Below are 26,575 nucleotides of genomic sequence, written 5' to 3'. Positions count from 1 at the left end.
TACCCTGCTCTGCAAAAGACTTTCGGAGAGGTTGATGGGATTTAATTCATGACAGTAACAATAAAACCTAAACAGATTACAAAATCTCAATAGTAATAGATTAGAAAGAAACTGTGAAGCAACAATCTCAGTAGCCCACACAGAATAAAAGCTAAAAGCCTCAAAAAGTCCAAGACCTAGGCAAGTGAATTCGGTAGCATAGCTGGAGGGGGAACAGTATGTATTGCAGGCACTGCAACCCACTGCGTAAGCAGCCCCTCCCACTCACTGTTGGAGCCATTCTGGACAGCAATGGTAATGTGCAGGTACTTGCTGAACCACATGGCATCACCTAAGTGTTGCCATTGCAGCTTACAACGCACATTTGTGGTGCCTGCAGCATTTGCCATTTTGGCCCCTCTCTAGCTACACTACCGAGTGACTATATCTGAATCTCCAATGGTTTTGACATTCCCTTTTGAAGTAACCTCATGTCAAGTAGTGGATTTTGGTCTGCCTCCAAATACATTTCAAAGGCCCCGTTCTTACTTGAAGACCCCAAATGGTCTGGAACCCAAATACTTGGTGCATTACGTTCTCCAGCAAGAACATGCCTCAGCATTAAGATCATCATCAGAAGCTCTTCTCCAAGTTCCCTTGACCTTTGCCTTCAAAAGCAAGGCCAGGCATGATCAGAATTTGGGCCCCTTCCACTGAAATGACACCCTCTCTTTGGAATATCCTCCACAAGCAGGCTCACCTGATATGGAATCTGTGTGTTCCTCCAGTACCAAGTAAACTTTAAGTCATTTTTGCCTGGCCCACAGGTGCACACATTTGATCCCTATTAGGTGTATGCCACATTGGGCAAAAATGTTTTAAGTATGCTACCTCCTGTTTTTAGAACACTGGTTGGTTTTGCTACCAACCACCACCATATCACACACGGTGTTTCACTGAAAGGTGGGAATGTGATCTGCCAAGAACAGCACAGCAAAAATCCACTCTCAAATTAGACACAGAAAACTAGATTTCCCAAGGTAAGAACTTCACATTACAAGAGTGATGGAGATACTACCAACATCCTGCATAGCTTCTCCCTGCAAATGTTTGGGATCATTTGTGTGTTAAGGTACGACCAGACTGCTTATTTCCCTGCCTCTACTTTATGTAATTGATGGAGGAAGGAACATTCAAATCACTTTAAATAGTATGAAGTTTGTTCAACTGGTTTAAAAAAAAAACACACACCAGGGAACTAGAAGGAAAAGTTAATTAGGTTGCTTCTTTCCTTACTTGTACTGTATTTAGTATGGAAATTCAAGGATCCCTGATCTGAGCACCTCTTTTGATTTATAGATCTTATTACAGGATTCAGGATCTTATGCTATAAGAAAAGCAGGAGGGGAAAAAAAGTACAAGTTACTTATGCTTTCTAGTTCTTGTGCGTATTATACAAACCAATGCAAATGTTGTTCCATTTGCATGGATAAAGAAGTGTAGATATTGCAGTGTAGCTTTTGCTTTTCAGCTATACTGCAAGATCAGGAATATCAGACCATACATCTACACAGGGTAAAGGGTAATTTGCAAATAGTTAGCAGAAACATTCTACCAATCAGAATGCAAGGTTGCCTATGCAAGTTATAACAGTGGGGCACTCAACTGGTCAACTAGCAGAGTGTCTGCAGGAAAGGGGATGCAAATGTAACTGGAACCAAGTACACATTCTTTTGGATTGTTTTGGAATAGTACTGTTGACTTGTGCATGCGCATGATCACTGAAGCATCAGACCATACCCTCTGTTAGTGAGTTACTACTGATCAAATTTCTGCATCACCTGAAGCACAATACAGTTCAGGCCAGTCAGCTCACGCTAACACAAATGCAACAAGAAAAGTAATACTCCTTTGAAATACACAGGCTTCATTTTTACTACCAAACAAGCTCTCTGTTGAAGGTGCTTTTCTAAAGGTAACACTGATGTTCCAAAGTTGCTTCTCTTGAAGTATATATGGCACATTTCAAACATGCAAATCTGTCTTTGTAAGGGCAATCTACCTACAGATATTAATATATTTAATTTTGGTTTCACCAGCTAACCTCACATGCTTAATTGTTGCTTACTGAAGGGGAGAGAGGAAAAAACAAGGCTGGCAAGCCATATTAAGATCAGTTTGGCTTTTTCCTGAATTTTTACCCCTAAGCATCAAGTTACACCAAGCTATAGCACACACATGCTCAGGCATGCACACCGTGTATTTTTGGGCCAGGGTGCAAGCAGCACCAAAGCTACCCTTGTAAAGAAACTTCTGCTATATCTGTTTTGCATCTGAAAGAATCTGTCTCTGGCAAAGTAATATCTCCTAATGCCTGCTGGAATTTGCTGTCAGTATTTCAAAACCAATCACATTCCATAGATAAAACCAGTAATATTTGAGATTAACATGGAGTAACAAGTAGTATGAAATATAATTAAATGTTCTAAAATTGTACAACCACTTTAGTAATAAGTTACCAAGCCACTAACTTTTTTTTTTAGTATTTATTAGGTTTTATATATAGATATAAAACCTTCCAAGTATGTTTGAGAATATCATGTCTGCATAGTACACAAAGTTTTTTCACAACTTGTGCTCTTGCTGTTGTCATTTTGTTCATTTTTTATTTTTACAAATGGCACATTTAAAAAGTGGATACCTGAAGATCTAATGACTGCAATGTTGCTGTAGCCAAAGCTTCTTGAAGACAGTTTTTAAAAAGTGTGTGAGTGCATCATATCATAAGGCAGTGGCAATTTGAGCATCTAATGCCATCACTATAATAAAATGAACACCACTTTGCAAAACTCAAGGTTTAAAAAAAAAATCAACAGGAAAACTGTCAAGTTAATTGTTTGCAAAGTAGCACATCTGAAGAGGAGACCTCAGGTAAACTAATCTTACTGTCCCTAGATTTTTCTTTCAAAACTAATCTGACCAGCTGCATTAAGGCACAAGAAGATATGACAAACATGAACATCCACACAACTTTTCCTCTTCCACAAATGGTAAAATGTACCGTTTAAAATTTCTTTTAAAAATGAAATGCATCATTTTGTTATGAGTCTTCTATACAAAAATTATAAAATTTACACCATGTGAGCTGCCAGAGAGGTAAAAATAAGCATCAGTTCTCCATATAACTTTTTTTTCCCCCACCATAGGTCAAAACAGGGCAATATAAATACTCCAGCACTTCTGAAAACACAGCAGCCAACTCCCCTGTGTAAAAGAGAGGCATGATTGTATGACAGTGCAATCCCCTTGTTCAAAAAAAGAAAACAGAATCCTTAAAATCTAATAAATGACAGCATTGAAGATTATAGGTGCAATTCATCAACAAACAGGAGCTATGCAAGCAAAGAACAAGACTGTGGGAGGCACTTCTCAGTGCACTGCCTCCTCAATGTTCAAACACTTGGACTGAAACTTTTCTTTGAGACACTTTTCTTCCAGTGAAAAGCATTTTCCCAAAACAACAACAAAAATGACACAAGGACAAGATGAGTTGGATTTCTGGTTAAATACACTAGGGTTGATTGAATGATATCCCAAGATGCAACAGTTGCGATTCAACAGCAGGTGGGTGGGTGAGTGGAGGGGAAGACACAGGAGGTGAACATCTGGAAGGATGCAAGCCTCTACACAGAAGTGGTCACTCTGTCATTGGCATTATTGACCTCATTTTTGTTTGAATCCAGTCCTTTAGCAGCATTCATATCATTCCGTAAATTCTCCACTGTCTTTTTCATGTTCTTTAATTCCCCAGGGTGTGGAGTAGCTCGCCTTAGAAGTGTCCTCTAAAAACAAACAGTGGAGTAAGTGATTTTGCTCATATTTCCCCTTTAAATATTTTGTTTATATATATTTCTCTATTTAAATGGATTTATCAGACGTAGTTATTAAGTAACCTATATTTGCATTTCATGAAACCCATTATTTGCTCTCTTTCTTTAATGGTTGTTCACTCTAATCAACAAATGTGGTAGGGGAAGTATCCAGTTTCTCAAGATGCATCAGCCATGATCCAGAAAAGCAACAAGCATGAAGGGGAAAACCACAAGCACAAATAAAATGCTTTCACACAAAAATACCAGGCTCATGATTCTCCCATAAAAAGCCCATACTTCTCAGGATACCAAAAACCTTGTACTGGGATTAACATGCTAAGTCCTTGTCCTTGTACTGGGAGACAGCAGTAAGAGATGTCCCCAACCTGTGAATGTTTATAGCAGCAGTGTCTCTTCCATAGCAATTATAGTAGCTGGCCATTTTTATCTTTCATACCACTATCTGTTTATCTGCCCTCAATGGTTATTACTGTTTCACCAGCACTGAGTAAAAGCATCTTTTACTGAACAATGCAACTTGTTTTTCTTGAACAGTAATCTTCACCTCATGATACACAGCAAACCACTTTTGAAACAGAAGAATTTTCAAAAGCAATTTGTTTTGTGACAGGGGTACCCACTCTTCAATGGGGAGAGAGAACCAATTCCATACCTATTTCATATGCTTCTAAAAGCAGTTGTGTTGCATGTACTTTGCGTCTATGGCTTAAAGGTGATAATTCACCAAAAAATATGTTCGTACAGTAAACACTAACATACAAAGGGGAGATCCACATCTCAGAACAGTAGATACATGCTGGAGACACTGCACCCAATGCTTAGACATGCTTGAATTGTGGTAAATATGTGGTCACAAAAGAACAACCTTAGCTGCCAACATTTAAAAGACTTGAATGCTTAATATATTTTGCATATGCAGGTGTGAAATGCAATTCCACTTGGGAAAAAGTTACTGTAGCACATTTGTGAAAAGCATGCCACATCATATGCACTCATGGCAGCTGCCATTACCTTGTGCAATAAAATTTTTATCTTATTTAAGTTGCTTCTGAAAAACAAAACAAAAAATGAAACTAAGAGGCAGGTGGGTATTTTTGTCTTCTATGTACTTAGAAGTACGTTCTGGTTTGTCTAAGGCCCAGGTCATCATGCTGAGCAAATCCACACACAAAACTTCCATTTGCATGTTACACTATGTGTCCAGCATCAAATCTAAGATTTGGCTGTGTCCCTCACCTATAGGAATGCAGAAGTCCATGGCCTGAGAAACACACTACTCTAGTATGAAATTGCTGCACGCACAGGTGACAGCAACTGGATTTATACAAAATACTCACCAAGTGACATCTGCACAGAAACCCTGTTCTCCCCCCTCCACTTTCTAGCATGCCCACTTTCATGTTTACACTGGGTCTAAGAAACAATGAGTTTCAAATATTTATTAACGTTGAACTGAAATGAACTGAAACTGGTTTTAATAAATCTTTTTACACCTGAACAAGTTTGTGCTATTATACTAGTGTTCAGTGGCCTGGACATGACAGGGCAGAAGTGTTTGACTCCACCAAAATAATCAAACCTACAGCTGTACTAACAAAGAAGTACAGACTTTATCATAGATCATAGCATTGAAGAAAACAAACTAAGAAACCAAAAAACCCCAAACAGATCAGGATTCTAACTACAGAACAGGCCAAGCTTGGTGAGAATCATTAGCTATTGTGTGTGTAGCAGGAAAAAAAACAAGCTGGGCAATAGAGATGCAACTTCTGTGTTACCAAATGAATACCAGAAGCATAAATATATTTTAAGCTTATACTGAGGGATGCTTCACAGATTCTGTTTTTCAGGTACATGCTTAATGACTCCAGCATAACCTAAAGAGGTGAATGCAACAAGTATATTTGTCATACAGGTACACTCATTTGGAAGCCGCTATTGGCTGCAAATAGGCATCTTTTCAGAATCATAAGTCTACTTATTTCAGGAGTACTGATAGACATTTAGTTGAGGTCTCATAAGTACAGTGACAGATGTTCCCACAAGGTCTTCCATCTGAGTGGAAAGCAGTGCATTTCCCACCAGCTCATAGGTACCATATTCAGATAACAATGCAAATGGTTATGAGATGAGGGAGGGGCAATGGAAGAGATTGTGGGAGGAAAGACAAACAGAATGGTGAGATAAGAGACGGCACAATGGAAAACCCAAACAAGGGGTTGCTGTCTATAAGAACAGCAGGTTCAGAGCTCACACCTTCCACAAGTCCCTACTTCTATCCTGATTTTTGAAAAACTGAAGGGCATCATCCTAAAAAAGCAAAAAGGAGAAAAAACTAGTAACAACAAAATTTACTTCTATTTTTCAAACAGATATTGCATTAATCACTTGCTTTGAGAAGGAGTTTTTGCAAAAATGTTTAGCAAGTTGGCACATAGTACAGTCTGCAGGCATCATATGAAACTTAATTTCAGCAGCTCAACAGTAGGCTTACCACCCTAGTGTTGCATTTGCTTTCTGAGAGAAACCATACCATTTCATTGTCCTCTTCATCTTTTTCATCTTCTAAAAAGCGAATTGCACTGACTCTGTTTACTGCTCGTTCATTCCATGTTTCATCTGACATTTCATGGACTAAGCTCTCCAGTGCACCACATCTGGGTAGGTTATCTATTACAACAGCAGATAAGAAGAGATGGCAAGTTGGAAGTTAACCTCTAACATCATGCATATTCAGGAGTTCAGATGACAAGGTTTTTCCCGATAGAAAATAAACTGCAAAGATTTTGCGGTTAGGTCTAGCTCAGGATTCACATTAGATTTGCCAAAAGACATAGCTTCCTATTTTTGTTCATATTGTCACAGTAACTGAAAAGTCAGACTAGAGGCTGACACTACTCTTGCAGAGCTCTTACTTTTAAGTTATTCTTCTCTGTAATGTATATATGTTTACCACGTACACAAAACAGTTTTGAGTTACAAAAAAAAAGGTCACCTAATGTGGATCACTCACCACTTTGCTTTCAGTAAGATGTAAGAACATCCAACACACTGAATCATGATTAAGGAAAAACTAAGGAAAAATTAAGCTTATATGAACATATGCCTTAAATGGAGACAAATCATGGGCCATCCAACATAGTGTTGTCTATACCAGTGGTGGGCAAACCCGGGTCCATGGGCCATTTGTGACCCTCAGAGACCCCCAATTCGGCCTGTAGGGAGACCCCAGCCTCCGAGGAGCCTCTGGTCTGTCAGAGACTGTTGGAACCCACGGCAGACACAAGCTGCAGGTCAAGTTAGACCAAGGCATGTTTTTCCTTGTCTCTGATACAGTTATGCCTCAAGCTGTACTTTATGTTGGAAGAGTTGTTTATATCCCCCTACACTTTGCGGCACTTTCACAACACACTTTGGCTGGCGCAAGAGACTTGCTCCAGCTGAAAGGGCGCTCACAATTGCGTCCTAAATTAGTAAACAGTTTCTATGTTAAACGTGTGGTACTCCTACATGCCCCTATATGATTTTGTTTCTCTCATTACTGTGACTGAAACTTTTGCTTCGTGTGAAAACAATTCTGAAATATATATACCTTGGCAACCAGGCTCAGAAGGCATTTGAGGAAGTAATACACATGTTAAAATCTTTTCCCCTATTTCAGGATCTGTGTCTGTCTGGAATGTAAGCAAAGGCTGGGACTGGTTATCAGATAACCATAATGCTTTCAGCTTCAAGCTAGTCAGTGACATGGGAAGATGCAGCAACCTAGTAGAAAAAACAAGGAAGAAATTCTAGCATTCTTAAACTACACAACAAGAAAAGAAGAGCAATTTCACTATGAAATCTATTGTCGTTACTTTTGTGAAAGAAGCAACATGCAGCTGCTTCCTCACATGGCTTCTACAGCAGTGGTTCTCAAACTTTTAGCACCAGGACCCACTTTTTAGAATGAAAATCTGTCGGGACCCACTGGAAGTGATGTCATGACCGGAAGTGACATCATCAAGCAGGAAAATTTTTCGCAATCCTAGCCACTCTTACTCAAGAGTAAGTCCCATTGATTAGCAGTGTTAAAAAAATATACATAGTAGCTTGTTAAAAGTAAGGTCTGTAACATTTCCCCAAATGCAGTCACATACCATGATAGCATCATCTAATAAATTAAAAATAAAATATTGAAATGAATGGGGACCCACCTGAAATTGGCTCGTGACCCACCTAGTGGGTTCCGACCCAGAGTTTGAGAAACACTGTTCTATAGCATTTTGTATAACATGTTCTTTCCAAAGAGAGCTTAGTACAGCTACACTGCCTTGGTATGCACAGGAAGACAACACACATCCAATGCATACATAATAGAAATAATAATACCTTGGGAAACATAGAGATGTATGGCTCAGTGTGGCACTTATTTGTGGGACAGCAGCACTCCCAATCACCACCACCCCATACACACTCCTCGTATCACTTCATGCTCTATGCCAGTGATTTTCAACCTTTTCCATCTCACAGCACACTGACAAGGCACTCAAATGGTCAAGGCACACCACCAGGTTTTTGACAATCGACAAGGCACACCATGCTCCCAGTGGGGGCTCACACGTCCCATTGGCCCTATTAACAAATGGCCTTCCCCCAAATTCCTGTGGCACACCTGTGGACCACTCATGGCACTCCAGTGTGCCACGGCACAGTGGTTGAAAATGGCTGCTCTATGCATTTTAAGAACCTGCTGAATCAGGCCAAAGGCCCATCTAATTCAGCTTCCTGTATCTCACAGCAGCCCACCAGAGCACACCAGATGCCTCAGGGAGCACACAAGTCAACAAGATAACTGCATCTTGATGCCCCTCCCTTACATCTGGCATTCTGAGGTACCCTACTTCTAAAACCATGAGGTTGAACATACCCATCACAGTTTGCAACCTGTGATAGACTTTTCTTCTAGAAATCTGTCCAACACCTTTTAGAGGCATCTAGTCCAGATGCCATCACCAAATCCTGTGGCAAGGAGTTCAACAGATTAATGGTACACCTAGCTAAAGAAATATTTTCTTTCATCTATTCTCCCAATACTCTGTTTTAGTGGATTTCTTAGTGTTGCACTAAGAATTGGTACTGTTATAGGTTAAGTCCAAGCAAATGGAGGCAGGACTAAAATACTGCAAACTAAGAGGCCAATTGTCTAAATAACAGAGTAGATTCTTGTACTCCAACACACCATAGCTGGTTCTGTGAATCTCTGCTGACTGGGTAAAGAGAACTTTAAAGTAGTGCTCCTCTTATATTTAGCAGGGGGAGAGCAATTGCCCCTATTCATTCCTACTTTGGCTGTTTGCTAAAGTTTCTTCTGCATCTTTTTAAACTGGGAGACCTTTTGAGACAGGGAACCATTTGTTTAAATTTCTTTGAATTGAATTAAAATTAAATTGAATTTCTTTATTGAAAAGTAGTATATAAAATATTCTAACCAACCAACAACTATTTTGATGGTGTATGTCCACAGAGGGAAGGATCTGGGAAGATCTACAAAAGAAGGGATAAGATCTGGCATGTGCCACTACCACCTGATCCACCTCTCCTTCTTCCTCCCCGCCCCCTGGTTACTCGCCTCTCCTCACCCAGAAATGCCCCTGTTCCTCCCACCACCAGCAGCAGACAGTGTCCTCTCTGCAGGCCTCTGCATGCAGCTGCCAGTCACTGCACTGGTGACCTTGTTGCACTCACAGGGGGAATGTCACTTTTCCTGGCAGAGCCAGGCCATGAAAGTGCTTCTCACCCCAAGTACACGAAGGGTGATGCAGCCAATCAATTCCATGAATTCCTTTCCAAAGAGACTACAGAAAAGAGTCTGGAATTGTAATACAGATGAGTTCTTACCTGTTCCCAGCCACATCTAGAACATGAAGTTCTGTGGCTTGTGATATTTCAGGAGGAATCCTAGATAAACGGTTGTCCCGTACCGAAAAGACATTTAGACTGCAACACCCACCGATCTGTTTTATGAAGAGAAAGCAGACTGAGTTATTGCAAGAAATTCTAACCCCAAGAACCTACCATAATTCAGCCTGCTTTATGATGCAGTTTATACAACAGTTCATTTCATTAAAGGAGTAAACTTGAGGTTCTAATGTCTTCTTGGCTAAGCATTCAGATGATGTTGCAAGTTTTCCTTTTAAAGAGCTCTTGTTTAGTTACTACATAAACATTAATAACCTGTTTGGCAGAAAATACAAGAAATTTATTAAATATTAAAACATCTTAATTGTTAGTCTGACCAGGCTGCAACTTCTTTTCATGAGGTTTCCCAATCTCATTTCTTCTTTCCACATATTACTGTAGATCAGATGCTCAGAAATATCTTTGTATTTATGTGCATGCAACTTTAAAACCAACAAGACAAGCAAACCTGTCTTAAGGCAACAAGCATAGTCAAATAAAAGCACCTGCCTCTTCAGTTCACTCTGTTTGCAGTGCTGACGGTTTACTTGTTCTTTTGCTATACCACTTGATGCAATACAGACCCCCTGCAGGGTAGGGGTGCTCTGCTCCCCTCCTCTCCGGAGTGTGGTCTGTGCTTCCCAGAGGCAGTGCATGCTCCCTCTGCAGAGCTCAGACTAAGGGAAATCACGTCTCCCGCATGACTTCCGGTTTCACAGAGGAAACCAGAAATTGTATGAGAAGAGATGCGATTTCCCTACCACTGAGTCTTGCAGAAGTAGTGTGTGGACGCTCTGGGAGGCTCAGACAACCCGCGGAGCTCCCCTCACTTTCGGACATTTGGTGTGTGCGCAACTTTTAGGAAAGTTGGGGTGTGCGCCTCGCTTTCAGAGGGCTGGTCGTTGGTTATGCGATCCCAGCATAAGCCAGAATGTCGCAAAGTGGCACACACCTTATGGCAATTATTATGACTGCTTCTTATACTGTCCTTATACCAGTTGAACTTATACTTTCAGTATAAGAATTCACTCTCGGACTTGAAAGAGCAACCATTTACGTGAAATTCAATGTTTCAACTCAACAGCACAAACTATAGTTTTGTACTTTCTAGAGCAGAATTTTCAACCTTTTTCATCTCATAGCACATGGCCAAGGCACTAGAATGGTCAAGGCACAGCATCAGTTTTTTAACAATTGATAGGGCACACTGTGCTGCCAGTGGGAGGTTCATATCCTTCAATGACTCTACTAATAAATGACCCTCTCCCAAATTCCTGCAGCACATCTGGGGAGCATTTGTGGCACACAGATGTGCTACAGCACAGTGATTGAAAACTAGTGTTCTAGAGGAACAAAAGAAAAGCACTTACCCTGTGCTAAGTCACACAGATTTACAGTCATTATTTTTAAAGGTAGCAATCCTAAGCATATTTACTTGAATAGGTTCCATTTACATTAACATTTGAATCCAAGTGAACATGTATAGGATTTAATGTTTTTAAACAATGCAAAGTTACCAATTTCTTGTTTAATTCCCTGTATAAGCTTCTATTGTTCATATTCCCCTAAAAATATAATATAATGACACATTATCTTTTGAGGTCAAGCGTTTGCCTAACACTCAAGTCCTCTGTAGTTCAAAACTCCATTTCCAAGATGGTCAGTATTCTAGTATACCAGACTTCAATAATGCATGCCTCTAGAAGATGTACACACCACAATATGAACGCCATTTGCATCACCAGACTTCTCTTTTCTAAAAGACAAAACCTATCTATTACAGTTTCCACCAATGCCAACCACCAACTAAAAAGGGGACAGTACTGTCTGAAGCAGAACACAATCTCTATTTCAACAAACCACTCAAAAACCGCTAGTATGCCTTCAGTGATACGTCTAAGTCTAAAAATACTATTTCAAATGACTCAATAAATGCTAGCTAGTTATTGGAGGCTGTTCAATTTTGGTGAAACTAGTTTTTATGTATCTTCCTTTATGAACTGGAGCCCATTTTTTTTTAAAAACCACTACCCCAAATAGCATTCCTTTCTTCGTATTTTAATCTGTATTTACAACACTTGCCAATACAAATATTTAATCCTACTTACTCCTGTAAGAAACAAACACACTTTCCCTTCCTATTCATGCAAAGCATCTTTATTGAAAGCATGAGAAAGATGATTACATATTGTATTTTAAGTTACAGACCCTTCCCAGGAGTGAACAACCATGCATTTCTGTAAGTGCTCTGACAATTTCACAGGATGCAAGGTGCTATAACAAAAGTACCCATTGTCTGCCTAATTGGTGCATCTCTAAAATGAAAAACCGAGAACAATTATTCTGGTTAGTAAATGCTGGATGAGCTGGCAAATGGTGCCCTGTTGTACACAAACAAAAAAGTATTTACTTTGAGCAATTCTGTTTTGGGAACACAAGCAGAATGAGTTTTGGCCATGCAGCCGTCTTGAGGACACCCCATCCCCTTAAGCTGAAAAACCCCAGACTCTGGGGGCAATGGAAGTGCAGTGGTAGAGCCAGCCAGTTTGAATCATCATGCATTGAAAGCAGTCAGATGAAAGGAACTAGTGCAACTGTGGACGAAACAATACTTACAAAATGTTACAAGAGTTTACCTGACTCAATTTCCAAGCAGCTAACAATTAAGAAAAACACAAGAGACAGTTGATTTTAACACACACTATTATTTATATTGACTGGACAGTATCACACACATACATAAATTCCTCAATAAGAAATGTTTTCCCCCTGCACTAGGGGACTCGACGTTTCTATTATATTTACTTTTGTGTGGCTAAAGTGAATCTCCAGCTAGCCAAACACAGAGAAGACTTGAGAAATTTGATACTGAACAATTGCCTGGTAATCAGAAAGTTGTTCATCACATGGAACCACACTGGGAGTCAGAGTGGGGCACTTGGCCATGTGGAGGGCGAACTTGTCACATCTGTACAACCAATTCACGATATGGAGTAGCAGGACAAGATGGTAAAACGTCCAGCTCCTCATGTGATTACATGCACTTTGCTATGAATTTGCAAAACGTCTGCATTAAGGGCCACAGCGCTGTCAGTTCATGGGAAAAATAAGTTTAGGTGATACATGAGCAAGTCTAAGAGCTCTCTAGATTTTCATAAGAATGTTATCTCAGCAGTCTCAAGTGCCCAATAATTATTTTGCTGTGTTTCTTGCATGACCATGGTCATGGATGATGACCATGACCTTTCTTGCATGACCATGAGCCTACTTTGCCACAACCTTAATATTTAGCTATATGTGGTCCATTCTGAAAAATCTGTCACACATCACAAATGTCATGGCTGGCAGCTGAACAACCACGGCACAGGTCGATTGATACAACCCCATGCAGTTCTGCCCAAATTATCAGGTGAAGGTATGGTGTCCACAGGAGTTGGCTTATCATGCTTTTAATTGAACAAATAGTTTTTACAATCTGAATTGTTTTAGCCAAACACACCTGCTCCAACAGATTTATGGGGATTTTGAGGGATTCATTAATTCTAGATAGTCACCTTGCACTTAAAACTTGCTGCTAACGTCAAAGAACTTTGTCTAAGTGTGTGATGCAGGTATCTAGGAATTTGAATTTTTTCCCCTGGCCTTCAAACTTTTCTAATTGTAGAATCCTAATGTACCTCTCCACCAGTGTAACTGCTGCTGCTGCCCTGGCCGAGGGTGTTATAAATGTGCTGCAAAACACATTTGGGGCACCCAGAGAATAAGCAGAGCTGGTGGGGATGCCTGAGCCACCCTGCTGACGCTGTATCCAGAAGGATGGCTGCTGGCAGAGCTAAGAGTCACACTGGGCAGCTGGAAGGTGGACGGGGGTGAGAAGGGAGCATTTTTGGTTAGGGGGGGAAGGTGGAATGGGGCGGATTGAGCCCGGGAGGAAGACGCGACTAGTGGGTATATATCTTATCCTACTTCCCTAACCCGAACACCCTACACAGGACTGCTCAGACCTGCACCAGATAAATAGCTTGCACAAATCTAAGTAGTCCCATTGGGCAGGCTAGGGCGTTACTTGGAGTAAGGGAATAAATACCTTTACCCTGAAGTGACCTCCAGCATGCTCCTAACCTGCGATACGCGAGAGATCATGCAGCCCCACTGCGCTAGCACTAGTTAGAATTGGGCTGGTAGTCTAATTTTGGACCTTGAGCCAAACAAATTTGGCTTTGAAAACAAATATTCAAAGTTCTCACTCACACACACACACACACACACACACACACACACACACACAGAGTTAAGTTAAGCTACCATAAAATTAAAATAGTGCCTGGTAAGTATTGCCTCACTGCCAGAATATTTTGCATTTTGTAGTAGAACATGGCCAAACACAACAGTGATGAAGATAGTTTGCAAGAACATGTATCTACATAAAAACAATTAACAAAGACAATGATCACCAGAAAGTTTTAAATTTGGGAGGAGAGGAATGCAATCCCCCCCCCCACTCCAGAGGCTATACAAATAGGGTTCAGAGAACTAATTAATCAAGGAAACCCACTAAAAGGCTACAAAAACTGAACATGAACAATTTTGAAAGCCTACAGGATTTGTGCAATAAAGAAAATCCCAAATATTTTTCACAGCTATTCATGAAGTGACAAAACTACTGAATGTAGTATGAACTGAGTGTCTAGCTCAGGTCTCTTCTAGCTCAATCTTATTCTCTACCCACCCCTCCAAAGCAGTGGTGCCAAAAGGCTACCATGGCATCCTTCGGGAGGCAGTTGTGGAGGTCTCTTCTGGGTTCCCTTTCCTGGGGGTAAGCCTCCATAGCACGGTGGGTCTACTCAGACCTGCACTAGCAAATTTGCTATTGGAGGTCCATATGGACCCGTGCTGGAGGATCAGGTCCATGCAGGGAGCTAGGATTAGGGCCACTGCTGCCAAACCTGCCCCCTTGTCAGACCTGATACACCCCCTTGTTGCTGCCCCGTCTTGCCATCCTACCTGCCCTGGCATGTCCAGGAGGATTCTCCTATGCGTGTGACAAGGCTCTGGTCTTCACACACTCTTAGAGTGCTTTTCTTGACTGCCATAGGACAGACAGCACTGGCAGAACACTCGTTTTGCAATTACTAGAGCCCAGTAGGTTTGGGCTGTTAGAATTGTCAATTCATACACAGTGGGCCCTCGGTATCTGCGGGGGATCCTTTTCAGGATCCCCGTAAATAACCAAATTCTACAGATAATGAAACCCGTGGTGGGAAGCTTGCACCGCCACAATTACTTACCTGAGGATTATGCCTGGCCCTCCGGAGGTCACCTACGGCCTCCTCAGAAGGCCTCCCAGATGCGACTGGAAGTCACTTCTCGTTCGCACTGGTGACTTTCAGTCACATATGGGAGATGTTTTGAGGCCCTCCAGCTGCCGGCTTGGCATCTGTGGCTACTAAAATCTGAAGATGCTGAGCTCATGAATAAGAAGGGTCCATTATATACACTCTTTCCTCGTTATTCTTATAATCCCTATTTGAATTTTCAGTTTTACATACATACTTGGTCCAAGTCACAATGTTTCCTCTAATTTTACACCTAAGTGCACACAGCACTACTGTGGCTATTCCCATAGTGCTCAGGAGTGCTCTCAGCACTCTGTGGACTTCTCTACTCTTTTTAAGAGAGGCCAATTAGGGGAGAGAGCAAAGTGAAAGGTGCTGCAAGGGAGTGTTGTGGGTATAGCCACAGTTGCACTCTGAGAGACAGCAAAGAAAGCAAAGCTGATAGTATGAAAAGAGGGAAAACAAAGAGCCGCTGCCTACAGGATTTGGCTCAACCAAGCCCAAATGCACAGCAACATTTTTTAGCTGTGCCGGGTTGCTGATACAGCTGCAAAGCTTACAGGGAAGGCTGGTCTGGGAAGTGGCTTTGTGAGACACTAATGTTCTGAACAGGGCCAGACATGGTGGCAAATGCAAAATTTGTTACTCATCACCAGTTACATCAACAAATCTCTTCTATAGGGCAAGAGTCAGTAAAAGGTCTCTCTGGAGCAACCAGTAACTCCGACAGTATCTAAAATAACTCGCAACACCCTGCGCCTTCCTGGTATGAATTTTTTTCTTACCTCCTTCCCATCTCCAAAGAGAAACCCAGGTTCAAATTCCAGCCCACACTTGGTTTTGTGCTGGTTTTCAAGGCACATACATTTCACACTTCCTTCTACCTGCTTTTGTGGTGGGTTTGTGCAAATTTTTTGTGAGTATGGATCCCAAAGAACAGGATTCAAAGAAACTTACAGAAAAACAGGTGAAACGTAACAGATGTAGACTGTGGAATTCCTTATTGTATTAGGCAGTTAGAGTGATTTGAGTGAACTTGGAATGGTTATGGAACAAGATATAATTTTTCCCATTTAAATTGCTGTAATAATTTTACTCATCTGGATTTTTGCTATTAGGACAGTTTTCAGAAGTGTATTAGGTATGGAACAAGATATAGGAGTGTATACACAAAACATTTGTCCTGTCATTAGAATAAAGCTCCACACACACTGCATTTAACCTGCCAGTAACAGACCAGGTTATATTCCGCAAGTCAGGGTTTTTACATGAACAAATACTTTAAAACAGGGATATCAAACTCGTTTTACCCAGAGGGCCAAAGCTAGCATTCATGGTGCCTGCTGAGGACTGGAAGTGACATCAATCAGCAGAAAGTGACATTATTAATCGAATGACGGCCAAAAATAAGCACTTTGTTCTCGCATAGAAACTCATTAGCTGCATACGACAGAAGAGAAAATGTGCAAATCTTGTTCATATTTTCAAGAGATGAGACAGCCCAATTATCAAGCTGGGAGAACCCAATTATAATGGGGGCCAAAGAAATTGCTTCCGGGGCCATGTTCAGCCTGCGGGCCTTATGTTTGACGCCACTGCTTTAAAAAGGTGTGAGCAGTACACATAGATCCCTTTGCAATTCTTATTACAAAGTAGTGCTGCATTTCTAATACTTTCTAAAATTATTTATATCCCTCCTTTCCCTTTGGAAAAAAACACTCAGAGTAGCACACAAAATTAAATACTGAGGGTGAATTGGCACTGCTACTGAGACGGTGATGGGTTGAGGGAGATATGATGCTGAGGGCTGGGCTGACTGAGGGGAAGGAACGTTCGTCATAGACAGACTATACCTCTTTCTGGACCTTCCTCCAATCCTCATACTTCTGGCCCTCCTAGTACTTTAGCCTTAACTTAGTGCTTTACAATGCTAGGTCAGTTGACAATAAGACCAGCCTGGTCCAGAATTACAGTGTAACCTTAAGCATGTCTATTCGGACGTCACACCAAGTTCAATGGGACTTAAATCCAGGTACGTGTGCATAGGTTTGCAGCTTTAATCTGGTATACTGACCTGACATGTTGTATACTTTTACTTCTTAGTGATTGGAAATATTATGTCTTGCCGTCAATGAAGTGTTCATGACTTTCTATTGTTTTATCCGTATGTGCAAATGAAATATACAATCGGCTCTGGACTCAAGCAAAGACTGTGTTTCAAGGCCAATACATAAAGCCAAAATCATGTACTGTCGAAACAGCTGTAAATCCAAAAAAATACATATAGTACTGTCTCCAAGAACTAAGATCACAGCATGAGAGAGACATGGGAACGGAAGTCAGCAGATTCATTCTCTCATTCAGGCTCACTCTGTGGCATAAAACAGCAAATTGAATGGCACGGTGGAATCACCTGCACTATTTGAACTGTTGATTTTTGCTCTTATCTATCCAGTAGCACAGTTACAGGGGGCACAGTACTAAGTTTTGCAGGGTGCCTCAACATGCTGTGTAACCTGCTCCTGAAGAGCCATTCCAGGCAGCAAGAGCAAAGCAGAGGCATCTCCTCCACTTTGCTCTCCGGGTATGGCTCTGAAGGCGAGGGGGAAGGGCAGCTTACATGGCACACTGAGATGCTCTGCAAAACCTAGTTCTGTGCCGCCCCCTCACGTAACACTACCTTTTTTTGGCCAAGCACATATACTTGAATTCATGCAACTAAACTGTGTGCAAGATGTGGGTTGACTGTGTTAGGCTTATACACTCCACTGGATGCCCAGAGCCTTTGAATGAGGAAGCTGTGATATTCCCTCGAAGCATTTTCCATTGTTCTCAATTCTGGTGGGAGACAAACATTTACTTTGTTTTTGGATTCAACAGTTTTAAAGTGCAACTTGCTCCTGCCACCACTTCCCCCAACCTCCTAATTTCAAATGCTTCCTCTCCTACCCCCACTCCAAAATCAGTCAAAACAAGGAAGCCAATACACTCTTTAAATACTGTAGAACAGGGGTCTCCAAGCTTTATGGCCAGAGGGCCGCATCAAATATCTGACACAGTCTCAAGGACTGAGAAAAAAAATTTCAATATAAAATTTAAATAAATACATCAGGATTTCTCCATGCACCAACACACACCACAGAAATAAAGCACACACTCAAATAGACCCTCATTCCCCCACCTCCCTGGTCCTCAGAACACTCTCTGGACACTACCAGAACTCCGCTCCCATTCTGTTCAGTTGAGTAGGCCACAGGCTCTCAGAGGCTGGCTGTGAGCTGGACAGAAGCCTGCCGTGGGCCACATCTGGCCCCTGAACCGGGCTTTGGAGACCCCTGCTGTAGAAGAACAACATGGGTTTACTTCCAGAGCCTGACCTTCAGCAACACGGGGGGAAAAATAAAAGATGACATGCTGGAACTTTTTGGCTGTGGGTAAAAATATTCGTCTGTGAAAGGGATCAAGAAAAAGGGTGAGGTTAGGATTTGCATACACATCTGTTTGCTACTCAGTAGCTGCAATGTGCAAAAACTAGCCACTGGTGTTTAAGGAGCACCAGAGCTTTGATATTGGTGACCATAATCTCAGACAATACTCTTAACAAAATAGGCTGCCCCCATACCAACGCGCAGCCCCAATGTGCTGAATAACAGCACGTTGAGAAAAAGAACAGTATGTTCATGTGTGAATTGGTTTTTATCCCCTGCAGAGTTTCATAAAATAAGTTTGATACAAAAGAACCTTCCCTGACCATCATTTATCCAGCCTGACTACCTGCATGAGGTTGCCAGTTGAAATCCACCCACTAATTCCCCTATGTCAAATCATTTGCGATTATAGCAATGCAAACCCACTTCCTTTGATCTCACCTGTCAGAGTTTTGTCAAGGTTCCATCCTAACACTCTACAGTGGAGGTTCTCATTATTGCACTTGGCAGTTCATTTTGTCATACTTCTGTAGGTGGCACTGATGACTATGATTAGCTACCAAACAGCCTGAATAGCTGGTTTATGTAACACCAGACACAGTTCACCACTGCCAGATGGGATTTCAAGCTCTGAAACAGCCAGTTATAAAATAATGAAAAACTTAACGCTAGGAAGGGCACAGGGAAATCATTGTTTTGTGAATCTTTAAGAACTAGGTAGTCAACAAAATTGGCTGACTTTTGAATAATTAAAGCAGGCTCACAGTTAGACCATGAATGAATAACTTGCGACACAGAAAGCAAGGGTCAGAAGCATTCCTTAACAAATGCAGGTGAATGCAGTAGTGTAGAATCAGGCCTTCCCGGCATAGCACTGCTGTTCATTCTGCAGCCAGATAGGCTAGAACAGTGGTTCTCACACTTTTAGCATTGGAACCGACTTTTTAGAATAAGAATCTGTCAGGACCCTCCGGAAGCGATGTCATGACCAGTTGTGACATTATCAAGCAGGAAAGATTTTAACAATCCTAGGCTGTAATCCTACCCACACTTACCCAGTAGTAAGTCCCGCTGACTACCATTGTTAAAAGCATATACATAGTAGTCTGTTAAAAGCACAGATCTGTAACGTTTCCCCAAATGCACTTGCATACTATGGTAGCATAAAGTCTAACTGACAGTGGTTCTCACACATTTAGCACTGGGACCCACTTTTTAGAATGAAAATCTGTCAGGACCCACCGGGAGTGATGTCATGACCGGAAGTGACATCATCAGGCAGGAAAATTTTTCACAATCCTAGGCTGCAATCTTACCTACACTTACCCAGGATTAAGTCCCACAGACTTCCATTGTTAAAAGCATATACATAGTAGTCTGTTAAAAGCACAGATCTGTAACATTTCCCCAAATGCACTTGCATACTATGGTAGCATCGTCTAATATATTAAAAATAAAATATTGAAATGAATGGGGACCCACCTGAAATTGGCTTGTGACGCACCTAGTGGGTCCTGACCCACAGTTTGAGAAACACTGGGCTAGAAGCAAGACCATCTCAAAAGATGGGGTGGACAGGTAGGGAGAGGAGAGAAACATGTACTGTAGTGCTCATTGAATTGTAGCACACTTGCTGAAGAGATTGCCCATAATTAATTTAGTCTGCAGCTAAAGTACCCAACTGCAACATATACTGAGAAGTGAGGGAAAAAGGAAGGAAAGTAGCTAGCCCAAGGTTTTTGCTATGCCATCCTAGGTTTTGTACACAGGATACCAGTTACACTGGTTCATTTGCTGCCAAACCCCACTATCTTCCCTGTCTTATCTCAAAGCAGCAATTACTTGATTCTGCAGACATTTACATCTTCATACGGACACAACTGTCAGTCTGTGCAGTCTAGCACAGGGCTGGTTGAAGCTATTGTGAAGCAGCTGAATAGTGCTGCCCTTCCTGCTGCCGCCATTCCACCCAGCCCACACACCAAACACATACTGAGTGCTCCCAGGAGTTCTATATTCCCTGCTTAAAGAGCCAACATGAAGAAAGCATGTTGGCAGCAGATTGGAAAGAGTCTGGTGGGGAGTGGGTGGGCAGGCAATGCCATTGTTCACGTGATACTGGCTAGTCTTGGGCTAGAATGAACACCTGAACTTCAACATTCATAGGACAGTGAGTTGTGAATGTGGCTGGCTACAGTTTAGGCTCTCTGAACTGGAGGCAAAGTCCCTCATACAACATGAAGAAGAAGGCCAAGAAAGAGACTATCCTCATGATGGGGTGACACTTTCAGACCCTAGACATACACTGAATATTAAGCCAAAGACAAAATTCTCTTAATAGCCAGTATAATTCTATTTTATCTAATTTGGATATCACTCATCTCAGAAAAACAAAGCACACCAAAATAATGTTTTTGAACCTATACTGCAAGGGTGGCCAAACTTGTTTAACATTACAGCCACATACAATAAACTTCAGGCCACAATATCTGAAAGCCACAATATTTAAGAAACATTTAAATTCTTAGTTATATTTACTCACCATGAACATTAAACCTACATTTTAATCCACTGGACTCTGTTTATACCCAGGAAATAAAGTTTGAAAGCTTTTTATTTACCTTTTATATGAACTGTGATCCAAAAAGGAGCTCAGTCAATGTGTTTCCAAAAGCCGCACATTATACGTCAAAGAGCAGTAAGTGGCTCACAAGCCATGGCTTGGCCACCCCTGCTATATGTGCTACCAGTGAAACTGGTATTTTATACAACTACACAATTAAAGGCTCAGCTGGCGGGTAAATTGCAGCAGCTAAACAGAAGCTTTCAAGTGTTCACAATTTTGCCCTGCCTTTGACACCCGGTTCTCCAATATTTTCCCAGTCACCACTACTCAAGGCATTCTCTGTTCCTAAATGTTGGCTTTTGCAGGACCCTTCTGCTCATCCATTTGGAAGCCAAATTTTCACACCTTAAGAGGAAAGGACAAACCATTAGGGCTTGGATCCAAAGAGCTACTTGAGCACATCCAGCAGAATCTTTTGGAGCGACAAACCTGCCTGCCATGTCATAAAGGGCTTTCCAAAAACTCTCTCTGAAATTTGAAAAGCAACTGGTGATACGGCAAGAGGATGTGTCACAAAAGGAAAATATTAAAAGATTCTACAGAGTGCAGCCAAACAGTCCTTTGGATCCAAATCTAGGACCATGAAAAAAAACATTTGCAGCAAAATGGTATTCACCCACTGAGTACAGACAAGAGGTGAAAATGCTGTGTGATAAGAAATCAAACTGACTGTCAGGGCCAAAGCTTCTGCCACCAAATACTCTGCACTGTGAGATATATGACATGAGCCCTCCCACCATCCTACTCTCATCCGTGCAACACTTTCAGTCTCTGAATGTAGCAAATTATGTTTTTCTTGTCATTTTGACTTTCACACCATGTGTGGTTTTTCTTATTTATAGCACATGTTCATATTTTGCTTAAAGCAAATGTTAGCAATCAAACAGCTACATTGGCAACAAAAAGCACTCCACCACCAGAAGCCTCACTGCTGACATTTTTTTCCAACTGCTTCACTCAGCAACAAAGCAGAGTTAAGGAAGACCAAACAGTTTGGAAATGCCCTGTGGAGCTTCTCCACAGACTGAGGAGAGAGACATTCAGAAAACTGTTAGCCTGAGGTAACAAAAAAAGGTCTGGTAGCAACTAAGTCTACCAACTTTGTGTCCTGTTTTTGCTGTAACTTACCAACATGACTACCTGTTTGGAATTTTGGCCTTATGAAAGTTATGCCACAAAAACATTTGTTTAGTTTTTGAAAAGGTACTGCAGTACCTTTATGCTTTAGATATACATAAACCACTGACTGAATTCAAAGCTGTATCTTAGGACTACAACTCCCATACTACTAGAAGCAAGATACAGAGAGAATGGGAAGTTATGGCACACCTTGAAAACCAGCAATATTGTAGAATAAGACAATCCAATTTCCAGGGCAACAAAGGATTCCTTCTGAAAACAGAACTAGTTTCTAAGAATTCTGAATTCCTTGTCATCTATTGGAGCAACAAGCACTCTGCAGTGAAGGACCTGCCTCCATTGCTCAAAGTTCTAAATTAACATACCTGATGTTACACACTGTCAGCAGTGCACTCTCACTGGTGTAACACAATTGTAGCATGTTAATGAACCCTAAAAAGGTAGCAGTCTTCAATTCATTTGTTATCCCTACCCAATGCAGTTTCACATGTTTTGACCTTGAGGTGAACTTTTTCACGACAATTTAATCCATTAAAAAAGTTAAGAATCTACTCAGCAATACTCATAATGGTCTGAAAGTTTCAGGCATATTATGATAGAACACTACACATTTATCAGAAGTTCATGTTCCAGAACACTGCCCTGGTAAAGCAGCTGACCTTCAACTTTCTTTGTGGGTTAGAAAATACTTGGCATTTCACCTAGATATTTCAAGGTAGAAAAAGGCATTGATAGCACTTAATTCCATCTTCCTTTCATAGATTGGATGGCTAGCATTCTAGGAAACAAAGAAGGGCTGCAATCTTATACGTACTTATCTGAGAGTACGTCATTGATAGGAACAGGCATGCACAAGATTGTGCTGTAAGTCTCAAAACACCAGCCAAGCATGTTTGATAGTTTAGCAAAAGCTCTTTAGTTTCAGACTCATGCTGTCAAATTCATCATGCTGATCTTCTTGTGTGCATTTTCTTCCATCCACATTTAGTTATTTCTGAATTTACAGCCAGTAAATCTCGACTATCATACTATTTTATTCTAGCTGAACATAAACTAGATACCTTAGATATATTTAGATTCCCTGACAGAGAGGGATATCACTTACCTCTTTGGGTAAAGACAGTAGCTTGTTTCTGTCAACATTCAATATGTTCAACTTCTTTAGCCGTCCAATGGTTTTCGGCAAAGTCTGAAACAGTTTCAAGCTATGTCAGCAGGTATTAATAGCAGGTTATCAAAAATAAGTTTACTATTGTGAATCAAGCAAGTTACAGATCAGACCTCCTGCCTGCTGCACTTTTGTTAGGCGATTATCCCAAGATATAGGCAGTGTTGTAAATAGCTTAGAATATACGAGTAGTTATTCTATTCGTATATTCTCGAATATTCTCGTAGTTAACAGGTAGGCCCAAAGTTCTATATTAAAGTTCCAGTAATGGCATTAGACCTCATGGAAGAGACAAAGCAGAGTATACCAGATACCTGCACACCTCACACAGACACACTCCCTGGCCATGCTTCCCCGTCCCAGAAGCGCTCATATTAGCATGTGTCTGTCTATTTAGATAGGTATCTAAATAACTTGATTGGTATTATCAGCTATGTGCTCATTATCCAACAACTAAATCTGGAAGGTTTTTAAATTAAACCTCCCCCTCTGAAACAAGACAGTACTTTTAGCTGCAAAGATCACCCACCCAGCCACGGCTCAGCTATGCAGCATTCATTTGTCAAACAGTGGCCTTAAGCCACTAGCAAGTTTTTACATTTGTTTGAAATTTTTTTTTTACACTTGTTTGGAACTATTATGAATTACGCAAGCTGTGTAGAAGATAGATGGAAATAGCGAAGCGTTGCCAAGTAACACTGCCTCACCATGTGGTACTGTCATCTTGTACCTGTTTCTCCCCACCATGAGAACCTTTGTCCAAGACAGTGGCAAGTAGATTTTATCACTATACTGGCTCATTTATGCCATAGACCAGCATTTCCCAAACTGTGGGTTGAGACCCACTAGTGGGTTGCGACACAATTTCTGTGGGTCCTAGGCCTGCCACGACCAGGAAGCTGCAGGGCAACATGGCATGTGACCCACACCATTGACCTTGTCATACCACGTCACACACCAGACCACCTTGCAGCTTTCTGGTCCAAAAATTAGGCTGTGACCCATGGGTATGTCGCGACACGGTTTGAGAAACTGGCATGATGCAGCCAATGTCACAGGTGATGCGCCAGTGCAACCTAGAAGCAACGTGCAGTTGCAGCTTCATATTGCCTTGCAACTTCCTGGCTGCAGTGGGCCCAGGACCCAACATGAACCCTGAGGTAGGTCGTGAAGGTAAGGAGTTTGGGAGCTTCTGCCATAGACCTTTGTTGAAGGATTTGCTACAAGCTGAAAACAATCTGCATCAACTTAAAATTGCTCAGATTTCAGCTTAAGTTCTAATGCATTGTTAAACCAATGTTTTTCATGGGATACAGACTCCATCTTACGCATTTTTCCCTCTAATAATGCACACTGAAGAGTACCAATTCAGCTGTCTTGCATTTCATTGTACTAGTCATAAGGCAGTAAAATAAAGATGCTGAAATCAAAATGAGTCAGTACGTGGCAAGAGGCTTAATTACTGCCATCCATTTGAAGGGCTAATTTAAAGCCATACTTACCAGCAGCTGGTTTTCTGTAAGAACTAATTCAGTAAGGCTTTCACAGTCACCTATAGCTTCTGATAATTGAACAAGCCGATTCTGGTCAACTTTCAATATGGATAGTCTTTTTAATTTTCCTATTGAGAGAAGAGAAGTGTTTAAACTAGTGGTCTTAAAATGCACCAGTATCAAATACAGGAATACATTTTTACGAGTATACACTTATGCATATCACTTTCTAATAAAGTGTAAATACCTTTCAAGAGATGACTATACAGCCACTGCAGACCTCAGAAAAGCTCCTGAATACAACCTGAGAACATCTTTTGGAGCATCTGGGAACTCAGGTCCAGGTGCTTCGGGAGCTCAGGTGAGGCTCTGCTTTACCTGTCTCCAATGACTGCACATCCCTGGTAGTACTTTAAAGTAGTATTTAAAATGCTATTGCATTATAGCATAAAATGCATGGTACTGGGGTGGTTCAGACATCCCACTTGCATGTGACTATCACACTGCATAGGGGCACATGTGTGCTTGCTTCTGATTGTGTGATGGGGAAGATAATCAGATGGCATTACAGTATACTGGAAATAACCCATCAGTATCAGTTTGGGATGGTACAAAATACAAAACAGAACTGTTTTAATAAGAAAGTTGCCTAACTTAGGCAGAATCAAAACCATTTTTCATCAACCTTCCCCCTCCCCCCCAAATAACCATGCAGCTAAAACAGGTACAGGCATGATTTTAATGAATCAGCAGTACAATTTAACTTGTAACAGCTAAACCTAGTTTAAGAATATGTGATCTTCTACAAATAAAACCACAGATTCACACATGTAGCTTGCATCTTCAGGGAAAACTAAACGATGAATGAAACACTGGGAAAGGGTTAGCAAGACAGCAGAGATACAATATTTGGAGAAAGTTAAAAGAATGTGCCTAAGTTACAAATGTAATCTTGTAGGAGCAGGGAAATTTAAATAAAATCCTTCTGTATTACATTTGAATGCTATTCCATCAGTCTTCGCATACACCCAATTAAACTGGACTATAAAAAGGTCAAACAGAAATTTAACAGGTCACCACCTAAACTAGGTCAGGGAAGAAGCCAACAGAAATCAGGCAGAGAAAACACACATCCAGTTCTAATCCAATAGTAGGAGTCAAACTCACTAGTACACATAGTTTACAAGGAATACATTAAAATAATTTCTCGGTGATGAAGCTCTGAATAACACAAGATATTCCAACTTGATTATGTCCATATAGCAAACTGAGTGTACTCTGATAACATGTCCATACATCCTGGGAATCTGCTGCCAACTGGAACTTCTGCCTATCTGTATTCATGAATCAACATGTCTAGGCTGCATCCCATACGAGTGTGGCATAGGGCACATGCTGTTATTTTCTTTACAATGAAGCGCTATTTATCACATTTGTACCCCACCATTTCTCCAAGGAGCTCAGGTAACATACACAGAGTTCCTTATCATCAAAACTCTGAGGTGCATTAGGCTAAGAGAAGTTGCTTTCTCAAGGCTGCTTATTGGTAAGCAAAGTTAGTCATACATGCAG

The 26,575-nt window shown here is 41.1% G+C and overlaps 1 protein-coding gene across 2 annotated transcripts in view; it reads right to left on the bottom strand.

Moving 5' to 3' along the window:
- LRRC1 (leucine rich repeat containing 1) overlaps positions 1–26,575 on the bottom strand; it is an 87,057-nt gene that overhangs the window by 7,877 nt on the left and 52,605 nt on the right. Inside the window, exons 9-14 of one of the 2 annotated variants that reach the window (XM_066612410.1) lie at positions 25,013–25,131; positions 23,448–23,531; positions 9,753–9,868; positions 7,465–7,637; positions 6,406–6,542; positions 3,702–3,821 (exon numbers count right to left, since the gene is read on the bottom strand). In XM_066612410.1, coding sequence (XP_066468507.1) covers positions 3,702–3,821; positions 6,406–6,542; positions 7,465–7,637; positions 9,753–9,868; positions 23,448–23,531; positions 25,013–25,131 — 749 coding nt within the window. Of the gene's footprint in view, positions 1–2,518; positions 3,822–6,405; positions 6,543–7,464; positions 7,638–9,752; positions 9,869–23,447; positions 23,532–25,012; positions 25,132–26,575 lie in introns of those variants that run through there. The other variant, XM_066612411.1, reaches the window with a different exon arrangement.

Source organism: Tiliqua scincoides, chromosome 1, assembly GCF_035046505.1.
Source record: "Tiliqua scincoides isolate rTilSci1 chromosome 1, rTilSci1.hap2, whole genome shotgun sequence".
In the NCBI taxonomy this organism is placed as follows: Eukaryota; Metazoa; Chordata; class Lepidosauria; order Squamata; family Scincidae; genus Tiliqua; species Tiliqua scincoides.
This window is presented reverse-complemented; position numbering and strand designations above follow the sequence as displayed.